The 27830-nt window shown below is 42.5% G+C and overlaps 1 protein-coding gene across 5 annotated transcripts; it reads left to right on the top strand.

Moving 5' to 3' along the window:
* Positions 1-1358: 1358 nt before the first annotated feature.
* On the top strand, positions 1359-26339 carry celf3b (cugbp, Elav-like family member 3b). Of its 5 annotated transcripts, none has more exons than XR_013935643.1 (16): positions 1359-2020; positions 2275-2303; positions 2788-3035; positions 4591-4673; positions 18912-18960; positions 19386-19514; positions 19623-19702; positions 20028-20183; positions 20570-20714; positions 21053-21199; positions 21306-21371; positions 22490-22594; positions 22713-22856; positions 23041-23204; positions 23491-23589; positions 25727-26211. XR_013935643.1 is itself a non-coding variant. In XM_080472034.1 (16 exons), exons 6-15 carry the CDS (start codon positions 18912-18914, stop codon positions 23166-23168), a joined length of 1149 nt encoding a protein of 382 aa, XP_080328160.1. In that variant the 5' UTR covers positions 1894-2020; positions 2275-2303; positions 2788-3035; positions 3969-4045; positions 4591-4673; the 3' UTR covers positions 23169-23204; positions 25727-26211. The 5 variants fall into 5 exon arrangements, 4 of the variants coding, with proteins under 4 accessions (XP_080328157.1, XP_080328158.1, XP_080328159.1 ...); XM_080472034.1 differs by lacking the exon at positions 23491-23589 and adding an exon at positions 3969-4045 and having other exon boundaries at positions 1894-2020; XM_080472031.1 differs by lacking the exon at positions 23491-23589 and having other exon boundaries at positions 25727-26339.
* Positions 26340-27830: the final 1491 nt, after the last annotated feature.

The following is a 27830-nucleotide window of genomic DNA, read 5'->3' as shown; positions in this document are numbered from 1 at the left end:
ATTTTTCTTTGAAATCACCGTTTCTTCAAGCGTCACAGTTTTCACTTCACTGCAACTGCAGGATAAAACTGCCTTTTAAATATTATTTCCTGTTCAGCAAAAGTAACAATGAAATATGTTCACATGGAATTTTGTGGAAGGGACGGTGAGCGAAGGAGGCCGAGGGATCACATTTGACTCCAGACTGCAGACTCATGCAATTCCATGCAATCTCAAGTAACAAACAATACGATAATAGAACTTCTGCAACTCTTCACTACATTTGTTTGGAGCTACTTTAAAATGAGGATCCCATTTTTAGCTTTGCAGAGAGCCTTGGCGTTTGGATCATTCTCTCCGGAGTATCCCGGCATGGCCTCGCTTGCACTTGCGTGAGTTGCAGAAGTTGCTTCTTTTTCGTGCAGGGAGGCTTAACGGCTCCAGTAGCGTGCGGCCCGCTGCCTGCTCACTGTGCACATCCTCAGGGCGCAGCGGGCGTTGCGTGCCTGTCCTGCCGGGTGCTCAGTTTGTGAGGAAGGCCCCCAGTGTGGTGACGCAAGCCTCTGTTTGGGCGTGCGTGTGTGCGTGCGTGTGTCATGGAGGGGGGGGGGGGGTTCTATATGGTGGATGAATGTGGTGGAGGATGCAGACTCACACAGGGCACGAGGCAAGGCAGGCAGATGGTGACCTTTTGGAGTGAATTACCATGAACCCTGTGACTCCCTCTTTTTTCACTCTCTCATCCCCGGACTGCACCTCAAAAAAACACGAGATTATAACGGGGAGAGGGTGTCCGTTCGTGAGCAGGAACACTGGAAGCTGCCAGCTTTGTGCACATCGCAGCTCGCAGTAGGCCTAATGTCTGTCGCTTTCCCAAAGTACAGGCTGTAAAGTAGGCCAACTCCAACCCCGAGCTATCTCCCTTCCCTCTGTCACACTTTTCACTCTGTGTGGGTGTGAGCGTGATTTCGGGCTCGGGCGTGAACAGCTGTAGTAGTCGTGACTGCGTGCTCGTCATCGGCGGCGCGCTTCGGCTTCACGTCAGGAAGCATCGTTTCAGCACCAAGGCCAGGGCTCGCGGCGAGAACAATAGGCGGCTCCGCGCACGGTGTATCCTAGAGACGGTCTCAAAAGTTATCGCCGCGAAGAGTATTAAAAACACAAAACATTGTCATAAATAATATACGATTTCCCCCCCAAAGGCATGCATATTCCCTATACATCGATTCAAGAGGATTTTGATTGAATAAATCGAGTTTAAAGAGAGTTATTTCAGTTTTTCCGTTTGAGTTTTTCACGACGGCTGATTGTCGGTCCCCGGGTGTTACGTCACACGCTAGCAACCGCTTGGCGCGAGGAGGGGGAGGGGGAACGAGAGCGAGACACCGGCAGCCACGGGACGTTAAAAGCCACGCAGCCGTTGGACGCACGAGACAGAGCGAGAAAGACGACAGATAAATGTAGAAATAGAGAAATTAACTCGAGGAATTTTGTGAGCGTCGTCCCGGTAGAGGGTCCGCACAGGTTTCCTGAAGGAGGCCGTGAAAAGAAGAACGAGCAAGTTCAAAACAGTTTGTAAGTCGGAGGAAATTAAGCCGCTCGTTATCACTTTGTAATTAAACGGGAATTAGGCGTGGGCTTTGGTGAAAGTGATAATCAGCCACCTCCAATCCAAGTGTGGACTCTTGTGTTTGAATTCAGTGCAACCTTGTGTGACAAGCTGCGATTTCACCTGTCAGGACTCCCATCATCCCGGAGACAGGGAACACGGGGTTTTGTTTGAAAAAAAAAAAAAGAAAAAAAAAAAAAGAAAAGCCACACACACATCCGTGCTTGTAGTATCTGTACACTGAGGAGGAGGAGGAGGAGGAGGAGGAGGTGGAGGAGGAGGAGGAAGAGCACGACAGGCACAAAGAGCGGAGAGCATCCAGTGAGGGGAGGAAGGCGGACGGGACGAGGACAACAACGGGGACCGAGCGGAGAGCTTCCCTCTCGAATTTCTCATCTGAACCTCTCTGCTTTAAGAATCACCTGCAAAACGGTAAGAACATCATGTTTGTGGCCCGCTTATTCCCATGTGTTATTTTGTTCCGTGTGCGCGTGTGCTCGTGCGCGTGTGCTTATGTGTGTGTACATTGGGGGGGGGGGGGGGGGGGGGGGTATCGGACAAAGAGCGAGGGGAGCCCCATGACATCCGTGTGTATGCTGTAACCTACAGCTGGCTAAACAAAGAAACCGCTCTATTGCAATAATTTACCCCCCAATCATGATGTTTCATTTCTCTTTCATGTGCAGGGATCCGAGCGACGTTTAGTCACTTAAAGGTAATACATCTTTACAGATATTTTCTCTTTCTATGTATTTAATTGTGGTTTTTTGGTGTGTTTTTTTAAAGTGCCATTATTATTTTTGATTGGCTAATTAACATTTGCATAATTGTTTTAGCAGAAGCCTTCACTGGATGCCTTTGTCATCAGACTGGGCAATTAAAAAAAAAACTCACTATAACTATGCTCGTTGTATTTACTTTTATTTAAACACAAAGAAAATGCAATTTATTGTCACTTCAAGATATAATAATAAAAATAGTTTTCCTTTTTTATTGTTTTTGATAACATTAGAGCTGAAACTATACTGAGACACTTAATAGATTTCTTATCAAAAACAGAAGACCCACTGAGATGATTACACATTTATTATAATAGAAATCGGTCATGACTAAACCCCACTCTACGTGAATATTTAATGATGTGACTTCAAATTTTTTTACTAAAGACTTGCGTATCTTCTTTCTCTTTGCTTTTTCAGCTGCATCCAAAGACTCATCAAGCGTCACTATTTCCATACCTGCTACTGATCTGTTTGCCCCTCGGTCTCTTCAGCACCCAGTTGTCCTCTTCACTTTGTCCCGATGAAGGAGGCTGACGCCATCAAGTTATTTGTGGGGCAGATTCCCCGGAATCTGGAGGAGAAGGACCTTAAACCTATCTTTGAGCAATTTGGAAAGATCTATGAGCTAACTGTGATTAAAGACAAATACACGGGCATGCACAAAGGTAAGGGATCTCCCATGGAACACTGCTTATAGAGAGACAAACCTAAAGACAGGCAGAGAACTAGAAATGCACGTAACAAACAGTAACACAGATAGACGGGTGGATTATTCGGCACTGAGTGTCACATGTAACCATGGAAACTGTCACAGCACTGCTTGTCTTCATCTTGTGTTAATACTGTAACATGAGATCTTGAAGACAGGCAAGCAGACTCGGTTACTGTATGTACACAGTGAATCAGTTTGACTTCTGACAAACGGAATGATTGAGCACCGATTGAAAAAAAAAATAAAAAAAAATAAAAAGTTCTGACATTTGTAGAAATGTACCTCCATGCTTCACAGGGAAGAATAAAGCTGTGACACAAAGTTCATTGTTGAAATATAGACCGAAATCTTTTTTTTAAATGTTAACTATTGGGATGCTTTGAATAACTACTGATGGTGATTGACAACTAAAGAGACAAACTCTCTCTTTCTTTCATACACACACATACACTCACACATGCTGACCTGAGGTTCTGTGTGTTATGGACCAGATTAGGCTGTATGCTCCAATCAGTGTAATGGGCCTGTAAGCCTGGGTGGCACAGGGGAAAGAATCTGTTGTTTTGAGAATCCCTACGGCCACTCTAAGCCCCTCTTAAAAGCAATGAGATGGACCATAAGATACACGTGTGTCAAAATGTGTGTGCTCTACTACCTTTCTATGTGCTGGCGTGTGTGTGTGAGATTAATTATCCTTCACATTTTTTTTTTTTTTTATATCTTTATGACATGTTATGTTGAGTCATCGTCAATCCTTCAGATGTACATTGTGTGTGAGTGTCGCGTCCCTTATTTGTCCCTCAATTTATTTCTTTAATCTGAATCTATCTTAGTCTGTCTGAGATGTCACTGGAATGCTAACCTGCTGCTAATCTTGTTGTCTTAGTGGTGGTGACAGGTGTAGTAAACAGCTCTGGCCAGCCAGCTCTGCTACCTACCCCTCCCTCACACACACAGACACAGGTACAGCTCATAGGAGAACAGAGGGAGTGTATTTGGAGTGATCGTGAGGCATGCATAGTGGTTAGCATAGGGCAGGAACCTGACAGTGGCAAGCCTGTAAGGCCTTGTTAGCCCCGCGCACACGTCTGTGGTGCTGTCATGTGTGCTGACTCGTGCCGTGCCGTTCTGAAATGTGCCGTGCCGTGGAGTGTCCTTCTCTGCTCTAGAGTACATCATTATGGTGTTGTCAAATGTAGTTACCGTGCCATGCATGATTTTCTTTTGATCGTCTTGCAAAATTATCCTTGTGATAATTCAAAACAGGGGACAAATATTACAAAATTAGGGAAGGCATCAGAAAAGGAAACATTTACATTATTTAAATTGTTATGGCAGTGTGTGTGTGTGTGTGTGTGTGTGTGTATGGCTGTGTGTGTGTGTGCTTGTCGGGAGTGATGCAGAGACAGATAAGGAATGACAAATACTGGAGCCATTCACTGACCTTTTCTACTTTTACTCCTCTCCACCTCTTTTTTTCTCTTTCTCTGATTCTTTCTATCTGACAGGATGTGCGTTTCTGACGTACTGTGCAAGAGAGTCGGCACTGAAAGCCCAGAGCGCTCTTCATGAGCAGAAAACACTACCAGGGGTAAGTGCACATCATAAACATCTATAAACACACACACACACAACACACATTCCCCTGGACAATACAGAGTTCACACTTATGCAACGATACACACCAGCGTGCATGTACTTTCGTTTTGGATTTCCTAACTAAATACGTACACAAGCATCTACCTTGTTTTACACGCAGACAAACCTCACACACGCACGCGTGGACTTACATGAGTGTGTTTGTGCAGTTGGAGGTTCAGCTCCCATTAGTAACACTGTGACATAACTCAGCAGCCAGCAGGCGTCTTGCTGCTAAGGACAAACACTCCCTCTCACCGGAGACACATGGGGTACTCCATCAGCATTATCATCTCCATTTCTCTATCTTTCTCAGTCTTTCCATCTCTCGACCGGCCCCTCCATTGGCCTCCGGTGATAGCTCCCGCCTGGAGAGTGTGTGTAATTAATGTGGCCATTCCCCTTTGTCTCATCCCAGTCTCCCTCCAGTCTCACTCGTCTCTCTAGTGAGGGATCGCGCGCTACGCCTGGGCTGGGATAGGACACTGTTCATTATGGATGGGGCACTGTGTAAAGGCAGCGTCTGCGCTGTAGGCTGTACCTCTGTCACTCCCTCTCTATTTTTTACTCTCTGACCTGGTTTCCAGCATCGTTAAAGGACGGATTTTACAATGTGTGTTTTGGAGCATTTTGCATTTTAAAGTTGTTGGGATTTTTTATTTTTCTTTAACTCCACGAGTAGCACGCACAACTGTCCAGCCAAGACCGAGAATATCAGATATTTGATAGAAATGACTTTTTCCTAGACATATTCAACTTTCAGTTTGCGGCAGTTATAGTTATATATAATACTGCAAGAATCTCTGAGCCGCTCTCTCTATCGCACTCTCTCTGTGTTGCCTTGCAACTGATCAGAGTTTCAGCTCCTGCACCTTCCCTGCAAGCTGGAGTGTTGATAAGATCTCTGAGAAAATTATTGTAGGGCCTGAAGAAGAGTTGTGGGGGGAGGGGAATCGTTCTGACTCATGCACATCCACCAGCGTACATACATAGTGCAATCTTTTCTTTTTTTCTTCTTCTTCTTCATTTCCTGTACATGGAGAATGTCTCCGAATGGAAGCATATACGCTCACCTTTACAAACATTGTGTTAATAATGGCATTAATCCAATTAGTAACGCTAAGAAGTCTGACCTTTCTGAATGAATCACCTTTCCACTCTGCTGTGTTCCTCGTCTCTCTCCTGTGCTGCCCTTTGTCCTTTGACTGATCCCTACAACCTCGTCTTCTTTATTATTATCCGCTGAGGACACCACTAACGGCCACATTGCAGCAAAGGGAAATTATCTATATGCACGCTTTACAAGTTGACGGCTGCTGCAGATTTCTGGGTAAATTGTGATAAATATTGTAGATGCACGGAGGAAACATTTGCAGGGAGGACACTCATTAGCAGAAGAGATTAACTAAAGAGCCTGTATGCAACAGTCTCAAACGACACTCCCCTGAGGAAGACCAGTGCTAAGAAATAAAAAGGGTGTGGTGATTGTGTGCAGACTTAAAAAAAAAAAAAGCCTTGACTGTTAATGAAAAAACTTCTCTTTGTGTGGACCTGGATTTCTCAGTTTAAAGTCTGGAGGGTAAAGATCTCAGGTTTCTTTTTCTTGGTTGGGCCAGAAATCCCTGAAGTGAAGCTTCTAGGTTGTTTTTTTAAATAATTTCCTGGATTATCACACAAATAATAATTTTTTTATGACAAAGACATCATTTTTAAAAGCAAAGTATTGTTTTATTAGTGTGGGGGCCACTACATTGTGGGACGCCGGGCCTCTATCGTTTTTTTGAGTTTCAATCCTCATAACTATATATTTTTTTACTGCTATAGGTGTCTTTCTTCTTCTTTGTCTCCTTCACTGCCCACAGTTCCTTCTTTGACAGGATTTAAAAATGCCCAAAGAAGATTTTTCACTCTTTTTCACACATCCTTCTATTTTCCCATTCTTTTGTCTACCTAAGAAATGCTTTTTCATCTCTTCTGTAGTCTTCCTTTTATTTTCCCCAGACCTTCACATGCCTTCTTTCGTTCCATTTTATCCCTTTCTTCGCTAAAATCTCAGCTGTCGTGTATTCAGCTCCTCCCCTCACATCTTCCGGTTTCTCTGCTCCAGTACAATATGATAGAATGTTCTCCTCACCACCCTCACCTCTTCTCATTTCATGGTATCCCTCCTTTTCCTTTACTGCTGTCTTTTACTCCCTTTTTTTTCTCTCACCGCACAGTGGTGCTTCCTCCTCGGATTCTCATTTCACAGTCATTTATGGTAACCCTTCTTTAAGTCCTCCTCTCAGCGCAAGTCCCCTTCTCTCTCTCTCTCTCTCTCTCTCTCTCTCTCTCTCTCTCTCTCTCTCTCTCTCTCTCTCTCACCCCCTCTCTCTGTCGCTCTCTTTCTCTCTCTCTCTTTCCACCCCCCACCCCCCGAAGCTCTTTTACCCCTCGTCTCATTTCCCCTCTTCTTGATTAGTTGACCTTTTTGACCGTTTCACACCCGCCTCTCCTCCCTCTCCTCTTCTTTGCCAGCTCTACTTGTTAAGCTGCACGAGTTTATCATAAACTAATTTTCATAGTCCGATTCGGGGTTGACTATAGGCTGAGGGAGTTATGGTGGGGTATACATGTATGCCTGTGTGTATGCAGTCCTGTCTTGGTCGAGTGGGGCTGAATCTTGTACGCAGTGTTGGACTGTCAGGAACCTCATGAAACTTTAATCAAACTGTAGCATCACACTCATACAGAAGTGTTTTTCTTACACCCGTGGTGACAAGTCGAGTGTCACACAGCATTACTGCTCCTGTCTGTCATTCACTGATGGGATTTAACACGGATTTAACAATTCCAACCGCACCATGGAGTAGTGAAGCAAATGGAAGATTTGAGGCATGCAAAGAAACTATACCTCAAATGCCCCGGCTGGTTTCTGAGGGGGCAGCAGGATGTCACACTGGAAAATGAGAAAAAGTACAGAGGGATTGAGAGTTAGAGATGAACAGATGGCCTTATCAGAGTGTTCTGGGCCTTGTGTTTAATTTGGACATAGTGAGAGGAGACGAAGCAAAGAGGAAGTGCGACATGAGGAGCAAGTGAGTTACACATTATTAGTCCAAGTAGCAGAAATTTAGCTGTGAAACGGCTGTAACTCACACATATTTTGTATTATGGTGGTGCAGAAATTTGCCGTTGGGACACGCCCACATGAAAGATCTCACATATTAGGACAGATTTGCTCTAGAAAATTCTATTACTACACATATTCACACAGGAGTTCCACCAAATGGGGAAAAATAAGTGAAGATTGCAGTTAAGTCGAATTCTGTTCCATAAATAATTGTTTTTGTTTGTTGAAATTCTAAAGGCACAGTTTTTAATGTTCAGTGATCGAATAGGGAGGAGAAGCATGTCAATTCGTCATTTTTAATTCACTCATTATTTTAATATTTTGGCTTTATTCCTGTCAGAGGAGTTGTTAAAGCTCAGGTTTATCCTAACTCTTTCACTGATATGAGATGTATATGAATGTGTTTGGGATACCACTGACGGAGTTCAGTGACTAGTGTGTATTTATAGATCAAGGAGGTGATGGCAGGTGGGTACCAGCGTGTGTCTGAGGTCAGAGGTCACAGCTCAGCCCCTTGCAAACAAATGTGAGGGTGGTGTTGGGGGCGGGGCTCTCAGAGCAGTAAAAGTTCACCTCCAGGAAAATCATTGGAGGGAAATGACATCTCCCACACTGTTTCAACCACCGCTATGCTGCAAAATGATTTGAACAAAACTCATACCTTTGGGCTAGTGAAGTTAGTTTTTTATTCTATTATATTTTTAAATTCAATTCCTCTTTGATATTCAACACCTTATCCATTTACCTCACTTCTCACACACTGGTGACACAGAAAGACTTTGCATACGTGTTATCAAAGATATGAAAACTTGTTTTGCATGTTCACATTCATGCAAACAATTTGGAGCAATCATTTTAACAAAAAAGCCCTTGCTTCATCCTAATCCGCTCAGCCATCCTTCCTGCCTCTCTCTCTTTTCATCACGCCACACTTCCCTCCCAGCCTGGTTGGATTTTAACCTCCTATCTCCCTCTGCTCTCTATCTAACGCTCTATCTCTCCCAGGCCTCCTGCTGCCTTATTTCCTCCCATATCTCTCTTCTTATCTGTTTCTTTTGTTCTTTGCTGTCGATATCTCTCTCTCCATTTAATCTGCACTCTCTTCTCCCTGTGTTTATCACTCCCTTCATCTTGGTGCTACTTCAAACACAACAGTTGGTACACACACATATACATGTACACGCTTGTACGTGCATACACATCTGTTTGGTCACGCTGGCCTCCGCAGATCTCAGTGTAGGTGAAATTAAAGTGTGATAAGCAGCTTACCAGGTGTGTGTTGTCATGCTTCACTGCTCTCCAGGCAGCACTCTGCTCCCCTGTTCTTTGATTAGTGCCAAACACAAGCGCACGCACACACATACACACAGACACAGACGATGTACTTCCGTGACACATTGGACGCGTAATGAATTATTAAAAAGGCAGAAGAAGCACTACAGGACAAGTAGTTAACAATAACTGATACAGCAGACGATCGATGCGCTTATTAAAAAAATGATAAAAGTTTGTAGTGGTGATATTGATTAAATGCAGATGGTCTGACAGTGTTCCTACACTGATAAATTGAAACGCTGTACTTCCAGAGTTACTGCTAGGTCATGCAAACACGACATGAGCTGTTCTGCTTTTTATTGAGCCAGGGTCAGAGAGAGTAGTAAATTTATTTATGCCTTGGCCTAAAAAGGCAAAACTTTATATGCATATACAAATCGCAGTTGCATAGCCTCAGCTGGATAAGTGGAACCCTAACCCAGCTCAGCAGTGACAGATACATTTTTTTTGTTACAGTTTGTTTTACATAACAGTCTTTAAGAGAGGCTAAAGTGGTCTGACATGCTGACTTTTCATCTGCTCATCATGTAAAACTTGATTTTCTTCAGATCCACCATCGGTGTGTGCATGTTGTATACGTTCTGTGTGTGTTTCCATGTGGAATCTAAGATGCCTGGCAGGCAGCCTCCCTATGGGCAAAGCTATGATGAGCAATTATCCACTAGGGCGACTTTGTAGGCTAATTTAGCATATTTATGTGGTCAGCAGCACTGTTTACTATTCCCCTTCACTGCTTACTGCTGCACTTTCAATTTAGAACAGACCCCAGATCCCTCTCTCTCTCTCTCTCTCTCTCTCTCTCTCTCTCTCTCTCTCTCTCTCTCTCTCTCTCTCTCTCTCTCTCTCTCTCTCTCTCTCTCTCTCTCTCTCTCTCTCTCTCCCTCTCTCCCTCTCTCTATTTTCCCTCAGTCTCTTCCCCCTCTGCCTCTATCTCTCCCCTCCTGATGGGGTTTGTGATGTGTATCGCTCCCCCTCCCTCGTGCTGTTTCTCTATTTTTATCCTCACCGTGTGTGGGATGGGAAGGGAGTAGAGGGACAGGTGTAGAATCAAGTGCGTGCGTGCGTGTGTGTGTGTAGACAGAGAAAAGAATTTGGAGAGCGTGATACAAAGGGGGGTTGCACAGCAGAAGAGTGTTTGTTTGGGTTGTGTGCAGCAAAATCCAAAGGGGATTTTCGTTGTTTGTTTAAACGTAAAATGTCAGTTGTAGAGGTGTGTTTTTTTGGACTATGTGTCGGCCATATATGCATATGCTTGTGTTCATGTGTGTATCCATATGGGTTCGTGTGTGTGTAACATAGAGCGAAGGAGTCCCTGCCTCATATTTCACCACAAAATTGAGGCAAAATCTAATCATAGCCTCATAAAAGCCTGACCCTGGAGAGAGCCTGCCTCTTTAAGGCCTAACATGAACACACACACACACACACACACACACACACACACACACACACACACACACACACACACACACACACACACACACACACACACACACAGAGGAACATTCATCTCTTGGCCAGTTTGGAAATTACGTTTGTGACCGTGGACACATGATTACCAGGTTGTGTGATTGTTCACTGCCAAATCAGTGTCTCTCAGATGCTAAGCTCTAAAGTAGCCCAAAGTTGAGTTGAGTCCATATCACACACCATCTGTTTTGTAAATCCAGCCAGCTTCTGGTCTCCACATCATCGAATGAAAAGAGCTGTTTAGCTGCAATTATCAATCGTCATTAATGCATCGGATGCTGGATGCTTTGTTGTTGATTTGTGGAGTTTATTTCAGACCTTTAGTTGCACGCAGCACAATCTGCATTAGTAGTTTCAAGATTCAAACAGTGGATCTGCAAGCTGCACATTTGATGGATGTTGACATAAAGTCATGTCCACTGAGGACTTCATATTATAAAATGCATAGAAAGTACAGTAGATGTGTCAGATATAAATTTTGCTGTGTATATTACCTTTGATCGACAAGCAGAATATGTTACACTTTTATATTTGGTTGTTAATATTTTTTTTCTTTAAGAAAACAAGTGCCAGAAAGCTTAGTGCCAAAAAATCACTTAAATGCAGTGACCTTAACAGATGCCAGATCCAACTGTATTTGCACTTTGAGCATTTAAGCAGTGGCACCATTGTCCAGTGCCAAACCATGAAGCAAACTTCATTCCCCTTTTACATCAATTACTGTAACCTTGACTATCTCATTTCCATATTGAAGCACAGTTCTTAGTATAGCACTTTGTATCAAACATCCTTTAATTGAAAGTATTTTTTGAAAAAAACATTGATCTTTATTTTTCCCCACAGTTGTTGTTATTCACCTCATTAGTGTTTAAAGTATTACATTAGAAATTAAATGTTATCATGTCATAAAGTCCACCAGACTCTAGAACCCAGAGCTCACAATCCAGACACCTTGTCTCAGCATGTAATATTTATGTGTCTGCACTGAGACAGACATATAGAACAGGCCGGTGTGAGTGGGCAAAATGAATGTGTGAATTTATGTGAATGAAAGAGGGGGGCAAAGAGAAGTGGAGGAGGGCCACGGAGAGCTTTGGCATGAATAGGGGTGCATAGACAGGGAGGGGGCAGGGTGAGACATGGGAGGAGTAGAGGAGGTCGGGTTAAAGAGAAGGAGGAAACAAGACAAAAGTTTTCCATAATGAGCGTGGAGGAAGGGGCAGGCGGGTGGTGTGTGGAAGAAAGGGCTTTTTCTGGGTGGTGGAGGAGTGGGAGGGAAATGGGGCGCACTTCTGTCAATTTAAACAGAGACATCTGTCAGAGGGGGCCTGCGTGTGTGTGTGTGTGTGTGTGTGTGGTGTGTGTGTGTGTGTGTGTGTGTGTGTGTGTGTGTGTGTGTGTGTGTGTGTGTGTGTGTGTGTGTGTGTGTGTGTGTGTGTGTGTGTGTGTGTGTGTGATTAGGCGGGCAAGTAGATGACAGGACTTTAGTTGCACCTGGGGTGTGACCTCTGCTCTGAGGTCTCCTCTCTAACCGCACTTCAACCTGCTGTCTCAATAATGGCCTTTTCTCTGTGATCACAGAGCAAAGCTGCAGCTTTATACTACCAAATTATACTGGTGTAGATGAGGACAGCTCGCATTGTTCCGCTCAACAACAGAAGACCATGAGAGTACAACAACACCGTCACGTTGTCTTTGTGTGGCAGGAGAAGAAAGCATTCTTATCTTCATGAAACTTACATTTTTGAGAAACTATTTAGGTGCTGGATGTAAGATTGTCAACACTCTTCATCCCCATGCCTGGCCTTAAAGATGTATACATATGTGAGGTTTATCACATTCAACAGAAGATTTAGCTTGGGATAAAAATACTAACTGATGCAGTGAAATGCAGTCTTTGGGCTTATAAGCTCAGGGGCTTACGTACCCACTCAGTTATGAGTGTATGTAATTCTGTCATTAACGTGTTTCAGCCTTAATGTAAAAACAAACAAAAAACAGATGTCTTTCTTTTAAAAATAAGGAGATGCTTAAGATCAATAACCTGAAAGAGTTTGAAATTGACAACTGCTAATGGGTTTAGCAAATAAATAAATAAATAAATAAATAAATAAAAATAAATAGAAATTCACATGAACTAGTGAGGTTAAGGAATTAGGGAGATAAAGAGTTATTATGAGTATAGCCTCAGTGTACATTATTAAATGTATACATGTTCATAAAAGATAAGCAAGTAGTTTAGGATAAAGTCAAAGAAAATATGATGGAAGTCAGTAAAAGTATGTTTTGCTCTTCCAATGCTCTTCAGTTATGAGAGAAAACAAGTTATTTTCATGTTTCTGTTGCTTTCATTTTCTGGAACTGTGCAGAGTGCTTTAACTATCTGAGCATTCACAAACATGTCGCTGGCTCTGTGTTCAATGTAATCTCAGTGAATATGAGATTTTTGCAGTCATGAATTTGTTTGGCCGTGAACAGTCTTTTTAATTCACCAGCTCATTTCCCAAAGGACTTACATTCCCTAAAATAGAAAGAAGGTCCAAGTGCATAGGTCTAACAGTTATCCGCTATAGTGCTGCTGGATTATGTTGGACTAAATCCAAAGGATCAAATTTCAGTGAGTGCTTCAATGCTGCATGGAGAATGTGCTCATCGGGGTTCGACTAAAACAGTTAAATATGATCGGGATCAACATGGCAGTCAGTTCTGCGTTATGCATGGTTGGGTCCATGACTGTGGACAGTGAACGAGGAAAAAGGATGGGGCTAATCTGTGCTTCAGTCAAGAGGCAGATGAAGGGTTAACAGCTTGATAACGTATTGAGTTGAGGGCAGACTTCTCAGGTGTGAAGAATGGAACGAGAGCGGCAGAGGGAGGGACGAGCGCAGGGGGATGGGCCGCTCGCGAGCTTGTATTATGGTTGTCGACCCCCGTTGCCAGGCAACGACGCTGAGCAAGATGCCAGGTTGCTAGGTAACCTGGAGGATGCAAAGCTTAACGTGGTGCGATAGAGAGGTGGGGGCGAAGCGGGGTGGAGCCGGGCTGTAGAATGGCTCCACCTTATCTCTCGCTCCCTCCATTTCTCACATTTCAATGTTTTCATCCCGCTGCAAACGAGAGGTGTAAGACCAGCTTCAGCGGGGAATCAGGGTGTCGTTACCACAATACATCCAATTTCACTGAAATATTACCATTCTCACTTGTACATGAAAGCACAGTCTGTACAGACTTTCTTACACAACTGATACATAAAACAGATAAGTGATATGATAAATGTTAATATGATGTACGGCTTAATATTCTTGGTGATTTTTTCATGATATGTGGATTGACTGAAATTTCTTGTGTAGCATATTTATCTGCAAATTTACATTTTGTCTATTGGTGGTGTTGATGACTGGTGCTGATATAAAACATTCAGATAGTCCAGTTATTTGCTTTGTGCTTTAATCTTTCACTAGTATCAGAAAGCCACTTAAACAAGGATTTTTCTTTCCTCCAGAGATCGGCTTCTAATGAATTACTAAAATGGTTGATGTTTTGCTAAAATGTCTGAACAACTGAATCAGCTCAGGCAGAAGTGTTTTGCTTTTGTCTTTGTTTCCCGATAGCACAAAAACAACATCCAGTTTGGATTTGAGTAATAGCAGTAGAATAAAATCATTATACTACACTTTGGGGCCCATATTGAGTCTATTGTGTTATTCAAGTGAAATTAATAACAAAAGTTAAAGTTATATAAAACCTTTGTGGAGTTTTATGTCAAACTGTAATAGCAAGAGACATGTTTTTGAGAATTTAAAAAAAATAATTTAATTGTTAAAAATGCAAAATGTTTTGGTCCATTGACGATGGAAATGAGGAGTTCATAATCATGCGAGGCATGTTACAGTAGTACTAGCGAGAAAATGACAAACAGTGTGAGAGAGAAGGGAATGAGCTATGGACAGTAAAGGAGAGAGGGAAGGGATAGAAAAGATAAAAGAAAGAGAAAAAAAAGCTGTGATGGCCATGTCATCAGGCTGGGTATGGAGGGATTATTGAGCTGAGAGAGGAAGGAGGGGAATCGAGGATATGTGAGAGGAAGAGGCAGAAATAATGCTAGATCGTGGAGAAGGGATAAAAATAGTTTTCTTTTCTTGTGCGCGCTGGAAAATGGACATGTGAAATTGCATGGATGGAGTGCTTCAGAGGAAGATTGAAGGGGGAAGGGTGTGTGTGTGCGTGTGTGCGTGTGCGTGTGTGTGTTAACAGACAAATAAACACTTGAACTCTTTCTTCACATCACTCTTCCATACAACCACTAGCACACGCACGCACGTGCGCGCGCGCGCACGCACACACACATTATATTGTTCTTCTGCGTCTTGTAATCAGTTTCCAAGAATTCTCTCCATTTTCTGGAGGATTGCCCGCCAGCATTTTGATGGCAAGAAATAAACAAAATCAACACTATTTTTAATCCATGTTCCAAATCGTGCGTGTACACACAAATTTACATAGGGACACAACCCCTTCCCTCCAAACATGGTGCAATGGTTTATTCCACTGATTTTGCATAGGTGGGGGAGGGGGGCGAATACGATTTGATTGGATAATCCAAGGATTTAATATCCCTTAATCCTGACACAATCCTCTCTGCATTACTGCAGGGAGCAAGATTAACTGTATGTGTGTAGTATGTGTTTGTTTCTGTGTGCACAGAAGGGTGGATGCACTGGAAGAGTGAAAAAGTGTTGTGTGCACTGTGCGTGCGTGCGTGTGTGCGTGCGTGTGTGTGTTTGTGTTGTCACCACAGCATGCAAATGGAGCTGTGTTTGCATGCAGAGTTTGATCATGCATGTATGAGCGGACGTGCCTCCACTGAGTATGAGTACTCATGCAAGCTCGCACACAATCATATATCACATATCTCTTCCCCCATTCGTCGCCTCCCATACGAATTCAGTCTCCGCAGAGATACAGAAACTGTCTCTCAGCGAGAGCTTTTTAGTATGCAGCAGGATGGATCAAACCACACTCCAGTAGGAAGCCAGCTCCTCATACATGCACACGTTTACAGATGGTTACTGTTAATTAAGTCTTAATTGGAACGTGAGTAATTAGAGCATAATTTGACTTGAAAGGAGTGTGTGGCAGTTCACGTGTGTTGGAGAAAAGGATAGGAAAAAAGACAGACTGGAGTACAGTGTGATTGACTACACTTTGCATTTTTTCTCTTCGGCTCAAGGAAATCTTAATTACTCCACTAGAACATGGATTCAATTCCCTCACCTTCCCACTCACATTTATTTTTTAATACTCTCAATACCTTCCTTCATAATTCTTGTAAATTTCATGTTCTAGTCCTTGTTCTAAATCATTCTCAGTACTCAGTTATATTTTTCAACATCCAAGACAGCAAAATATATTGGGAGTGAAGTATAAAGGCAGCAAATCATTCTCCAGGAGAAATTCTTTGTTTACCCAAAGAGCACAGCAGTCGCCCTTGGCAACCAGCATCCTTGTTTACCTACCCAGTGTGCCGTCATACGATTGCCATGACAACGAGCTGGTTGCCATGCCAATTTTCCGATGCCATTGTGTTGTCTCTGTGGCAGCAAAGTGCTCTCTTCACCTGCTGCTCTTCTCCATCTCCTCATTCTTCCTCCCATCTTTCATATCATCAATACAGCAGATGAAAGTTAATTCATGTGTCCTGACTGGAAAACACTGAAAGGGCAACACATAGATTTGCATTTTTCATATTGACCTACAGTGATTCATTTGAAACCAGGAGATGTGACCATTCAGTCTGTTTTAGACTAACCTCAAATCGACCTAATGAAGGAAGAAATGGAAGAGGTGATGGATGGGTGGAAGGATAGAGAAGGGGTTAGTGGACACAAATCTTGCTACAATCAGCCTGCTCTACAACACAATCCGAAATCAATGAACAAGACGGGACTGATCGATGAGTTGATAGCGCAAGATAGATGACAGGGTGGATAGACAACAATAACATCGGGACAGGGATATGATGGATGGATGGATGGATGGATGGATGGATGGATGGATGGATGGATGGATGGATGGATGGATGGATGGATGGACGGATGGACGGATGGACGGACGGACAGTGTGAATCCAAGGTTATCGATAAATGTTAGGGCTGTGTGTGTGTGTGTGTGTGTGTGTGTGTGTGTGTGTGTGTGTGTGTGTGTGTGTGTGTGTGTGTGTGTGTGTGTGTGTGTGTGTGTGTGTGTGTGTGTGTGTGTGTGTGTGTGTGTGTGTGTGTGTGTGTGTGTGTGTGTTTCAGTAAGTTTATGTTCATGCTGACAGCTTAAGTCAATAAAGGTGTGCAGTTAAAAATGTATATCATTCTCTGCAGACTGTGTGTGTGTGTGTGTGTGTGTGTGTGTGTGTGTGTGTGTGTGTGTGTGTGTGTGTGTGTGTGTGTGTGTGTGTGTGTGTGTGTGTGTGTGTGTGTGCGCGCGCAGCCTTGCTGTAGATCAATAGCGTTGTGGTGACAGCTAAGAGCTGATTAATCAAATGTATGGATCAGTCTCTCCCTGCTCTGCCCTCTCCTCAATTACCAGCTTCATTACATTGCCTTAACACCCCACTGGGATCTGTCTCCAGTCTTTCTCCTTGTGCCCTCCCCAGACCCTCCCTACACCCTTCTCCTCCTCCTCCTCTTCCGCCTCCTCTTTTTTTCATCTTCTGTTCTCCTCTTCAAGTTTTTTAATAATTTATCTTGGTTGTCATCTTTGATTCAGACTGATGGCACTTTTTATTTAAAATAATTAGACATGATTTGATTTGGTTTTAGAGCATTTTAGTTCTCCAAACTGATTTGATGACAAAAATAGTAGATCATCTACTCCAGGCGGACGTTTGTTAGTTTGTTTTTCCTTGCTTTGCCAGTTGATGCTTCTTCCTTGTTCAACCCAATCCTGTTGTCCCCTTTACCCTCCGTTACTCATTTCGATCCATTCCTTTTCTTTTGTCTCTCACTTGTACCTCTTTCCTCTTTTCTGTGCCATCGTTCTGCAGCCCTTCTCCTCCTCCTCCACATGCCCTTTGGTATTAACACTGTGTCTCATTGCTTCTGTGCTATGACTAAGCAGTGTGTGCACGTGTAGTACGTGGCTCTGTGTGCCTCCATTCATGTGTGTTTTAAGCCTGTGTGCATTTAATGTTTTTCATATAAAATTAGAAAGACATACAGAAATGTCTTTGCATGCATTTTCACTCTAAGCGAGGAATCTCTGTAGTCGTGACACATTCTACAAGGAGGAAGTCACGACTAAGTCACGCTTCACTCCTCGTTCCTTCCTCTCCTTCTATTCTTTTTGAATCATCCTCTGAGGGACAGCTCTGCTTTCATCCTCCCACTCAGTCTCTCTATCTCGCTCCTCATGTAATACTTATTTTTCAAGCCTTCCCATTCACTCCCAGGGTTCTTCTTGGCCTTCCACCTGCCCTTTCAGTCGGTCGAAATCAGTCGGGGTCCCCCAGGCCTCTCGCTCTGTCTCTTGTTCTCTATCCTTTTATTTTTAGCTGACTGCCCCTGTTCACTTTACACACTTGTCATTTCACCTTACTACAAACCCCTGGCTCTCTCTCTCTCTCTCTCTCTCTCTCTCTCTCTCTCTCTCTCTCTCTCTCTCTCTCTCTCTCTCTCTCTCTCTCTCTCTCTCACCCCTGCCCCCTTCTCCTCCTCTTCTCTGTATCTCAGCCTGCTCTTGTACCTCATCTAATCCGTAGTTCTTCTGTAATCCAGATCAGCTGGCATGCATTCTTAATCTCATCACTTCTCAATCCCCCAGTACTCCTCTGTGGTGTGTGTGTGTAAGTGTAAGAAATCAGAGGTAGTAAGATTGTGTGTGTGTGTGTGTGTGTGTGTGTGTGTGTGTGTGTGTGTGTGTGTGTGTGTGTGTGTGTGTGTGTGTGTGTGTGTTGTTTGACACAGAATGACAGAGACCTGGGACATTGCTCGAATAGAACTGCTACCTATTAAACCTGATTAATCTGTGACTGAAAAAACAAAAGGAAACACCTGTTTTACATTTGTTGTGAATAGAAATCCAAAATCTTTTCTGTTGGAATTTTCTGATCGTTTTACTTGACGCCTTTCTTGAACATGTGTCTCCTCCTTACAAATGAATAAAGATGCATTGAGAATATACTTGATAATCAAAGTCAGTTCCAGAAAATGTAAAATGTCCTACATCCAAACAAAAAGAGAGTTGTTGATGTTGACCATCTGTGTTTATGTTTGTTGTCCCTCAGATGAATCGGCCAATCCAGGTGAAACCGGCAGACAGCGAGGGCAGAGGAGGTGAGACACACTTAAGTATACAAACACAAACAGGCGTCTTTCGGTCTATGTGAGGCCACTGATTAACACAATGCACTCTGTCTGCACTTACTCCAACCATAACCACCATAATGAAGCTTTTACTTGATGCAGACATCTTTGTAACGGAAGCCACCAAATGTCGTCGCTTCAGACCTGAAGATGTGCTCACGAGTTAAGAATACAAACACAAAGATAGATAAACTAGTGTGAAGACAGGCCAGAAAATGGTCAACAGGGTGCTTGACAGAGTTTGTACACATTTCCTCCAGTCAATACTGCGCCCTGGTGGACAAAGGGGGTAGTTTCCGTGGACAAATTCTTTGATCTTATTTTAAAAAAGGTTGCTGACAGAGGACTTTAGCTCAGTCTGTATTTTTTTCTTTCATGCGCTGTTGGTCTCTCAGAGGACAGGAAGTTGTTTGTGGGCATGTTGGGAAAGCAACAGAGTGACGAGGACGTCAGAAGGCTGTTCGAGCCCTTTGGCAGCATAGATGAGTGTACTGTGTTGAGAGGACCTGACGGCACCAGCAAAGGTAACACACATGCAGAAAATTTGCTCTCGCATTCACACAGTTGAGATACTTCAGATTACTTTATTTCATTCTGCACTACATATTCATTTACTGTATGTTTTGCTGCAGGGTGTGCATTTGTAAAATTTCAAGGGCATGCTGAAGCTCAAGCTGCCATCAACAGCTTGCATGGGAGTCGCACAATGCCGGTAAGTTTCTATTGTTGAAGTCAGCCACATGAAATACACATATGCACACATTACATACCCCTGGCTGACACACAATACTTAATGTGTCTCCATTCTTCCTGAAGCATGTGTGTCACAAGGGAGAGTTTAAATGATCTGTCAGTGCTAATGCAATGTAAATGTATATTTGTTCTTGTCTATGAGCTGGGATAAGCTTAACTCCCATGTGACTCATACAGGATTAATTGAATGGTGAAAAATGAATGGATAAACGTACAGCCTTGTACTTTTAACGCATTATATTTGCAATTCCAGCTTACTTCTGTCCTCGTCCCTCTCCTCACAGGGAGCATCATCTAGTCTGGTGGTGAAGTTTGCTGACACAGAGAAGGAGCGAGGACTGAGGAGGATGCAGCAGGTGGCCTCCCAACTCGGCATCTTCAGCCCCATGACCCTCAACTTCCCCGCCTACAATGCCTACACGCAGGCGGTCAACGCACAGGCAAGCATTCACTGTATTACACACATATGAACAAAGCAAGTTTTGTAAGGGGAGTGCTGTGCTTATGAAAGGATGTAATAAGTTTGAAGAGGCTATCAGTGGTGTAATTGAGGCTAATGTTATTACCCAGACAACAGAACATACGTCATCTGGCATTAGCTTTCCCGCAACACACAACCATTAACCCACTGACTCTGGACATAATGGCCTTGTAATTAGATCTCTATTCATCTGTTCCTCCATCACTCCCCTCCTCTGTCCCCTTCTTCTAATTTTTCTACTTCATCTTTCCCTCGGTTCCCATGTCAATTTAACTATTTGTCTTTGTCTTTTCCCTCTTTACTTCCTAATCCTCTTCCCCTCTCTCTTCCCCTCCATGTTTACAGCTTGTCCAACAGCAGGCCCTGGTTGCCCAGTCAGCGTACTTGTCTCCAGTGGCAACAGTTGCTGCCGTACAGATGCAGCAGATGGCAGCGCTCAATGCCAATGGAATCATTGCCACACCCATTACACCCATCACACCGTCCTCGGGTGCGTTCCAATGCACAATTTCTCCCTGTAAAACACAATTGGATTTGTTGTTCCATCATGTAATAGACAAGTTGCTATGTTTTTACAGTATATTTTAAATATATAGATAAGATATCTTTCCATTTGAATGATGGCTAATGGCCTTCACCTCTAATGCCTCACGTCACCAAAACAAGTCAGTTTGGCATATTTCAAATTTGTAATTTGTTCTACATATTTTAACATAATGTTGATCACATATAGTTACATGAAAGAGGTTTAACAGAGGTGTGTAAAGTGTATTTTAAAAACTTGCAGCAACTGAGCTTAATTTTAATGGGTGGGATTTGTATTTGTAGGTACAAACACTCCACCAACTATTGCAGCAACACCCGTGCCCGCTCTCCCTCCTCCAATAGGTGTGAATGGCTACAGCAGTGTGGCAGCTCCCACCAACGGACAACAAACAGAGACATTATACTCCAATGGTATCCACCCTTATCAAGGTAGCTTGATAACATCAACTTGTTATAGGGATTCATAGAACAGTTAAGTAATTGAAAGTAATTCATTGTTGAACAATTTGTATTTTTTTTAATTTTATTCCCTCAGCTCAAAGTCCTGCAGCAGCCTTGGATCCTCTACAGCAGGCCTACGCGGGCATGCAACACTACACAGGTACCGACTGTAAACCTGTTTGCTTTTTGATCTGGATTCTTCATATGTGTTAATATCACACTATATTTTATGTAATGCATAATTTACTTGAAAGCTTCTCAATTGTCATCCTGGACTTCTAGAACGTCCACAACATCTATTCCTTTCAGCATTCCCGATTCAAAGTCAGGTTTTTATGAGGCTTCTGCAGAACTTGATGTGAACAATTCATATTCTTCACACCTGCTAAGTGTTTAAATCTGCACAAAACTCATGCTTTGGCGCTGCTTGTATTCATCCTATTATGTATGCCAACACTGCATAAGTTTAACACATTTTTAAACAAAGCTACAAGCGCTATGCAAGTGTCCGTGTCTGGTCACAATTGAACTGATACTGTGGGGTACACTGTCAGGTATAACTCTATTTACTGCTGACCTAAAGTAATTTCTGTCATATTGCCTTTACCAGTAAATACACACTCAAAGTCAATAGCACTTTTAATGGATACACTGTTGTTATTTGTGACATTCAAACTAAAGCAGCAGAAATTTACCTTTCAAATTCAGCATCACTTTGTCCATGTATCAGTGAATGTATAAAAGCACAGATTCAAATCAACAAACATTGCTTTGAAATGATCTCACATTCTCTAAAGAACCCGGTCGTATACATCTCTAACCCATGTTGAGTTATGTTAATAACAATAGGTATCTAACCAAACCAGCAAGCAGCTAAAACAAGCCATGAAAGGGAATAACAAAAGCAAAGTGTCTGCTTTCTGACTTTCTGGGATAGAGATGTTTCAAGGACAGGCTGATTTAATTAATTTTGTTATGATTTATCTGATTTCAATGTGACACAAGAGGCTGGCTATAATGTAATACAGCTAACCGTACTTTTACGTTATCTGTGTAAATGATTCATGGCCATGGAGTACGAGGGCGAAGTAGTGTCTGCAAACCAGACTCAGATCAACAGTGTCATTGTTTAGGAGACTTCAGTTGTTCCAGTTAATAGTTTTCACCTTCAGCAGGAGACGTTTCAGTTCAAACTAGACGATTCTATTGGACACTGGGATGTTGCCACCTGTTGTTTTTACCCAATCAGATTTTGTTACTGTCTGCCTCTCCCAATAGCGGCGTACCCTGCTGCCTACGGATTGGTCGGGCAGCCGTTCCCCCAGCAGCCAACGCTGGTTGCCCAGCAACACCAGCCACCCCAGCAACAGCAGCAGCGAGAAGGTGATGGGACTTCCTGTCTGACTCGGGCCACACCCCTCTCTCAGTGTTTTTATTCAAAGTTGTCAAGAGGTTTTTGCCACCCAAAATCATCACTCCGGTCTGTGTGTTTGTGCTTCAGGTCCCGAGGGGTGCAACATCTTCATCTACCACCTGCCCCAGGAGTTCAGTGACTCTGAGATGCTACAGATGTTCCTGCCCTTTGGCAATGTCATCTCGGCTAAAGTGTTTGTGGATCGTGCCACCAACCAGAGTAAATGCTTCGGTGAGACACAGACTGAGCAGGCAGATGGAGGGGGGGGTTAGGGGGAGTATGTGTATCAGAGCGAGGAAAGGACAAGTACATAAAGAGAGAGGCTGTGTGTGTGTGTAATATAATATCTTAATTTGTGACAGCATACGAAGGTGACAAAAAAGGTAAAGTGAGTCCTTTTGTGTCTCTTTGTCAGGATTTGTGAGTTTTGACAACCCAGCCAGCGCTCAAGCCGCCATCCAGGCCATGAATGGTTTCCAGATTGGCATGAAAAGACTGAAAGTGCAGCTCAAAAGGCCCAAAGACGCTAACCGCCCTTACTGAGTGACCGCTGGCAGGGGGAAGAACAAATAAAGAGAGGTGAGGTGGTAAGCAGCACCACATAAAGAGACGTGAGGGGTAGTATACTGGGGGGGAGGGGGAGAAAAAAGAAACCTGAGCAAGGTAACTTGAGATGCTAACTGATAGTGATATTGTTACAAGTTAAGAGAGAAAGCATTGAAGTGACTAAAAATAAATTAATCATCTCAGGAAAAGTGAAAAATACTAAAATATTGTTTTCCTTTTTATTTTCTTTTACAATCTTATTTATTTTCTTTCCTGCTGTTTTGATCTTTTCCTGAAACGGCAACTTACCTCACCCAAGAACCTTCCGTCCAATCATAATTCACCAGGACCCCATCGCTATGGCAATGGTTGCCTAGTGACCGATAAAGCCCTGACCCCCCCTTCCTCTCGCATTGTTGTAAGTTGATTGGTTGGCCTGTGTTTGGGTTGCTGTGGCGATTGATTGCCTGTGTTGGTTGCCCTTGGCAATTTTTGTTCTGTCACCTCGAGCAACCAGCCATGCGTTGACCTGCATGTCCTGTTGCTGTAGTGACCACAGACTGTGTTTGGTGCATTGTGACTTTATTTTGTATTGACCTGTGCACATACTGATCAATAACTGTCAATAGCCAGGACCACACTCAGAATCAACTCATCTGATTGGATATCTGATACACTTCATCACTATATAGTCATTCGATAAATTCTGTAGCAACGCTCGTTATTTTTTCCGCAGCTTTGTTTTTGATCAGTTTCTGTAGTGTTCTGTTTGGTGTCATTATTATTTGAACAAACTGTTTTGGGTAAAGTAGTGAGCCTGGGCCTCTATGTGTGCATATGTGTCTGTGTTACACTGTTAGTGTGTAATACAGGAGAGCATAATCCTTGTTGTACTGTTGTTGAGGTTTCCAGAGATTTCCTTATTGGACTGGTGGACAAGTGTAGAGCAGCAATACAGTTTACTGAAAACTATCATCAAGTTATTTTGATGCAAAAAAACCCAACATATTTATACAGTATATATCCGTATATATTGTTTTAATTATTTTATGTAACACAGTGACAGGCCATGTTGGAGAAGAGGCCATGGCGTCACAGTACGGTATGACACACCACAAACTGGTCCCACTAGACAAGACAGACAGGGTTATTTCATTTAACTGACAAAAACACATTGAATTGTTGGGCGAGCATGCATTTTGTTGAGCTGTACTCTGATAGGCTGAGTTGATAATCCTGGATTGTGATTTATTACACTGTGTGATGTGTGGCACTTTAGTTCTGTTTTTTTTTTTTTTTTTTTTTTTTTTTTTTTTTTGCTCCTTTGGTCTTTTATTTTACATTTCCTATCACTGCTTCTGTGGTGTTTCCTTCCCCCTCCCCCCTGTACCACCCCCCTTCTGCTCCTCTTCCAGCCCCCTTATCTTCTCCTTCTTATTCCTACTTATTCTGTCAAATTGTTTCTTCGCTTCTCTCCATCCCAGCCTCCAATTTCTATCCCTCTAGCTCGTGTTTGAGGTAAAGGGTATGTGGTTGTCATGGTGGAAATTAAAAGTGCCTCTTGCTTATTGGAGAACAGCCTTCAACTATAGGAATTCTGGGAGAAAAACTGCAGTGGGCATATAGTGTCCCTTAAATTCAACGCAACACAATCCCCCAACTTTTAGCAAAGAGGAGAAAATGTGTCGCTGCTGTCAAGTCAATGAGTGGAGGCACGGTCAAATGGCAGCACACGTAATAAATAAAGGATTGTGCTTCTATTTCTAGACCAACCTTTACATAACAAATCCTTGTGGATAATAAGTGGGGCTTTTAAAACCTGAACGTAAACGAATTGAAGATGTGGTCCCGACATTAGTCACTATATTTAAAACGATCACCCAGAATTTCTATACTGCTAATGCCAGAGAGTGATGCATGTTGGTAGTAGTGTTTGCTTGCCATGATCCGAGGCACATGAGTGCAGCACATGTCTTGAAGACACAACACACACACACACACACACACACACACACACACACACACACACACACACACACACACACACACACACACACACACACACACAGACACACACACATACACACACACACACACACACACACACAAAATGCAGACAAACACTTCCAGCTACACAAGGACACGTATAAATGACTCTCACTGTATTGAGCTGCATGACCCAGGCACTGTGTGTGTATGTGTCCAAACACCATGATTTTTACTGCTGTGGAGAAAACCACTTTACTGTAGTGAATGACTCCTCCTTGTGGAACGCACCACCTTGAGAAGGAAACAAAGCAAAGCTAGGATGGTCATAAGGTTGCAGCAGGACGAGTGAAAGTAGGGGCAGTCGTGCCGAGAGACGAGGTTTTGTTTGATGGGAGGGGCATGTTTGAGAAGATGTGAAAATCAGACAAAGACACGGAGCTGTAGTGTTTTTATAACTCTGATGGGATCCTCCCTCCTTCTCTGTCCCTCTCTCCTTGTTCATGTGTCGCTCCCTCTCCCCTCCTCTCCTCTCTGTCTCTCTCTTTCTCCCTCTCCTCCTTTCACAGGTGACCGTTCAGAGTCCGGCTGAGAAGGAATCCCAGGGTTCATTGTGCTTTCAGACTGTCTGCGACCTGTGAGCGTTGGAGGAGTGCAGCCACACACAAACACACACTCTTAATATACATGCACTCTCAACACTGAAGCTCAGACAGTACAAGACTGAAATGTACATAAAGTGCACAAACACACATAACATGCCTGCTGATACTCACACAGACACACACACACACACACACACACACACACACACACACACACACACACACACACCTTTCACACACACCAGTCAGTAGTCTTACCCATGCAGTCAGAAACTTGGTTCGATCTTGTGAATCTGCGTGGAACAGGGTGTTTCGAACATCTACAACAACTCAGACCAAGTGTACAGGAGGGTACAGACGAAAGCTGCTGATATATCACTTCAGTAGACTTTAACATGTCTATACCATGTCTATTACATGACAAATATAGAGGGACCGATGTTTTTCGTAATAAAAAAAGAAAGAAAATACAAAAAAAAACTACAAAAAAAAAAACCAGCTAAATGAGTAGGGTAGCGAGACGTTGGAGAAGATCCTAATGACCTGTAAATAGTTTAGTTTACGAAGAGCAGCATTTAAAAAACAAGAAAAAAATGCAAAAAGAAGACTACTTTAGATAAACACTGAACAGGACACAGCAACATTATTATTATTATTGTTATTATTATTATTATTATTATTATTATTATTATTATTACTACTGCCACTAGTAACATCATGATCATCATAAAAGGATATTACATTCCAAATTGTAAAATGGGAAATCACTAACCTATTTTAAATTTCTACTTAGATTGTAGGTGAAACACGGGGGAGGGGGGGATTGCACTTTTATTCGGGAGGTTTTAATATTTGAGCTATTTTTTATTTATTTACTAATTTATCAATTATTTTGTTTATTGGGAGAAGGGGTTTGACTGGGTTGCAATATTTTGATTTTAGAATTTTCTAGAGAAAAAAAAAAAAAAACAACCTTTGGAGAGCCTGTTTCTGTCAGACTCTTGCAATCAAGCAATTATAATGTAATGTATTAACTATTACAGCAATTATATTTATTTCTAATTTATTGAATTATGTTTTTGATCCGCTCTCTTTTTAAGTTTAAATAAAAACTATCATACTGAATGAAATGTCTCGTTGTGATTCATCGTGTGTGCGTGTGAGAAAGATGAGAAAATATTTGCACCTCTCACTTGTGACCAGAAGGGGGCAGAATTTAACTGCATGCAAACATGAACTATGACAGCATTTCTTTTAACCACATTAAGCTGCTACTCATGTCTTCTGTATTCCTTTATGGGAATATCTACAAATTTATCAGCATAATTAAAGCGCCACATTAGTTTTATTTCTTAAGTGTACTGTTCCTGTAAGCTCTCCTCCCTCTGGGTCAATGATCCTGCACATTTGCTTTGTCGCTGGTTGAGCTGATCTCAGTTTAATCAACCGGACAAGACGGAGAGAATAGGCATCATAACAATTAATGATGTGTTCATGCCAAATTTTCTGCATTCTTCTTAAGAGAGGGATGGAGTGGGTTAGTGGTCGAGGTAAAAAACAGACAAGTCATTGAATGTCAAGGTGGTGTTACACTTCATTTTTATTTTGGACTAAAGTGACTATCAATGTAAACAAGCTCCCAGTTAAATAACCCCTCACTTGGGAGAGTGAGTGATCGTATGCAGTCACTTGTGCATTTCTTTTCTTGTTCCTTTAAAACTATTGACAAATAATATACATATTTATATTGAAAAAAGTGGTAATGATAGGATGAGTGATTTTTTTTTCTCATCAATTTGGCGATTTGTGAAAGATTTTTATCATATTTGAATTGTCTGTATTTGTGTTTATTGATACTGACGTGTTAAAACAGCTTTCAACAACAACCAAATCAAAACAAAACTATTCCAATGAGTCCCCAATAAATGGTTAATGAAGAATTAATGGCGCTATTGTGAACTATGGAAACATGTTTTAATATATGGCTGCATGGTGGTGTAATGATCTGCAGTTTGATCCTGGGTTCGGGGCCTTGGGATGAACTTCAGCCCATTAAAAAAGTAGAAAA

Source organism: Lipophrys pholis (assembly GCF_963383615.2).
Source record: "Lipophrys pholis genome assembly, chromosome: 9".
NCBI lineage: Eukaryota > Metazoa > Chordata > Actinopteri > Blenniiformes > Blenniidae > Lipophrys > Lipophrys pholis.
Note: the sequence above shows the minus strand (reverse complement) of the source record. Positions and strands in the feature narration are given on the sequence as shown.

Coding starts and splice junctions, on each gene's coding strand:
- celf3b (XM_080472031.1), top strand. CDS start 2,891: ATGAAGGAGGCTGACGCCATCAAGTTATTTGTGGGGCAGATTCCCCGG. Junction 18,961..19,385: donor AGACAGCGAGGGCAGAGGAG/GTGAGACACACT, acceptor TTGGTCTCTCAG/AGGACAGGAAGTTGTTTGTG. Junction 22,857..23,040: donor CAACCAGAGTAAATGCTTCG/GTGAGACACAGA, acceptor TCTCTTTGTCAG/GATTTGTGAGTTTTGACAAC.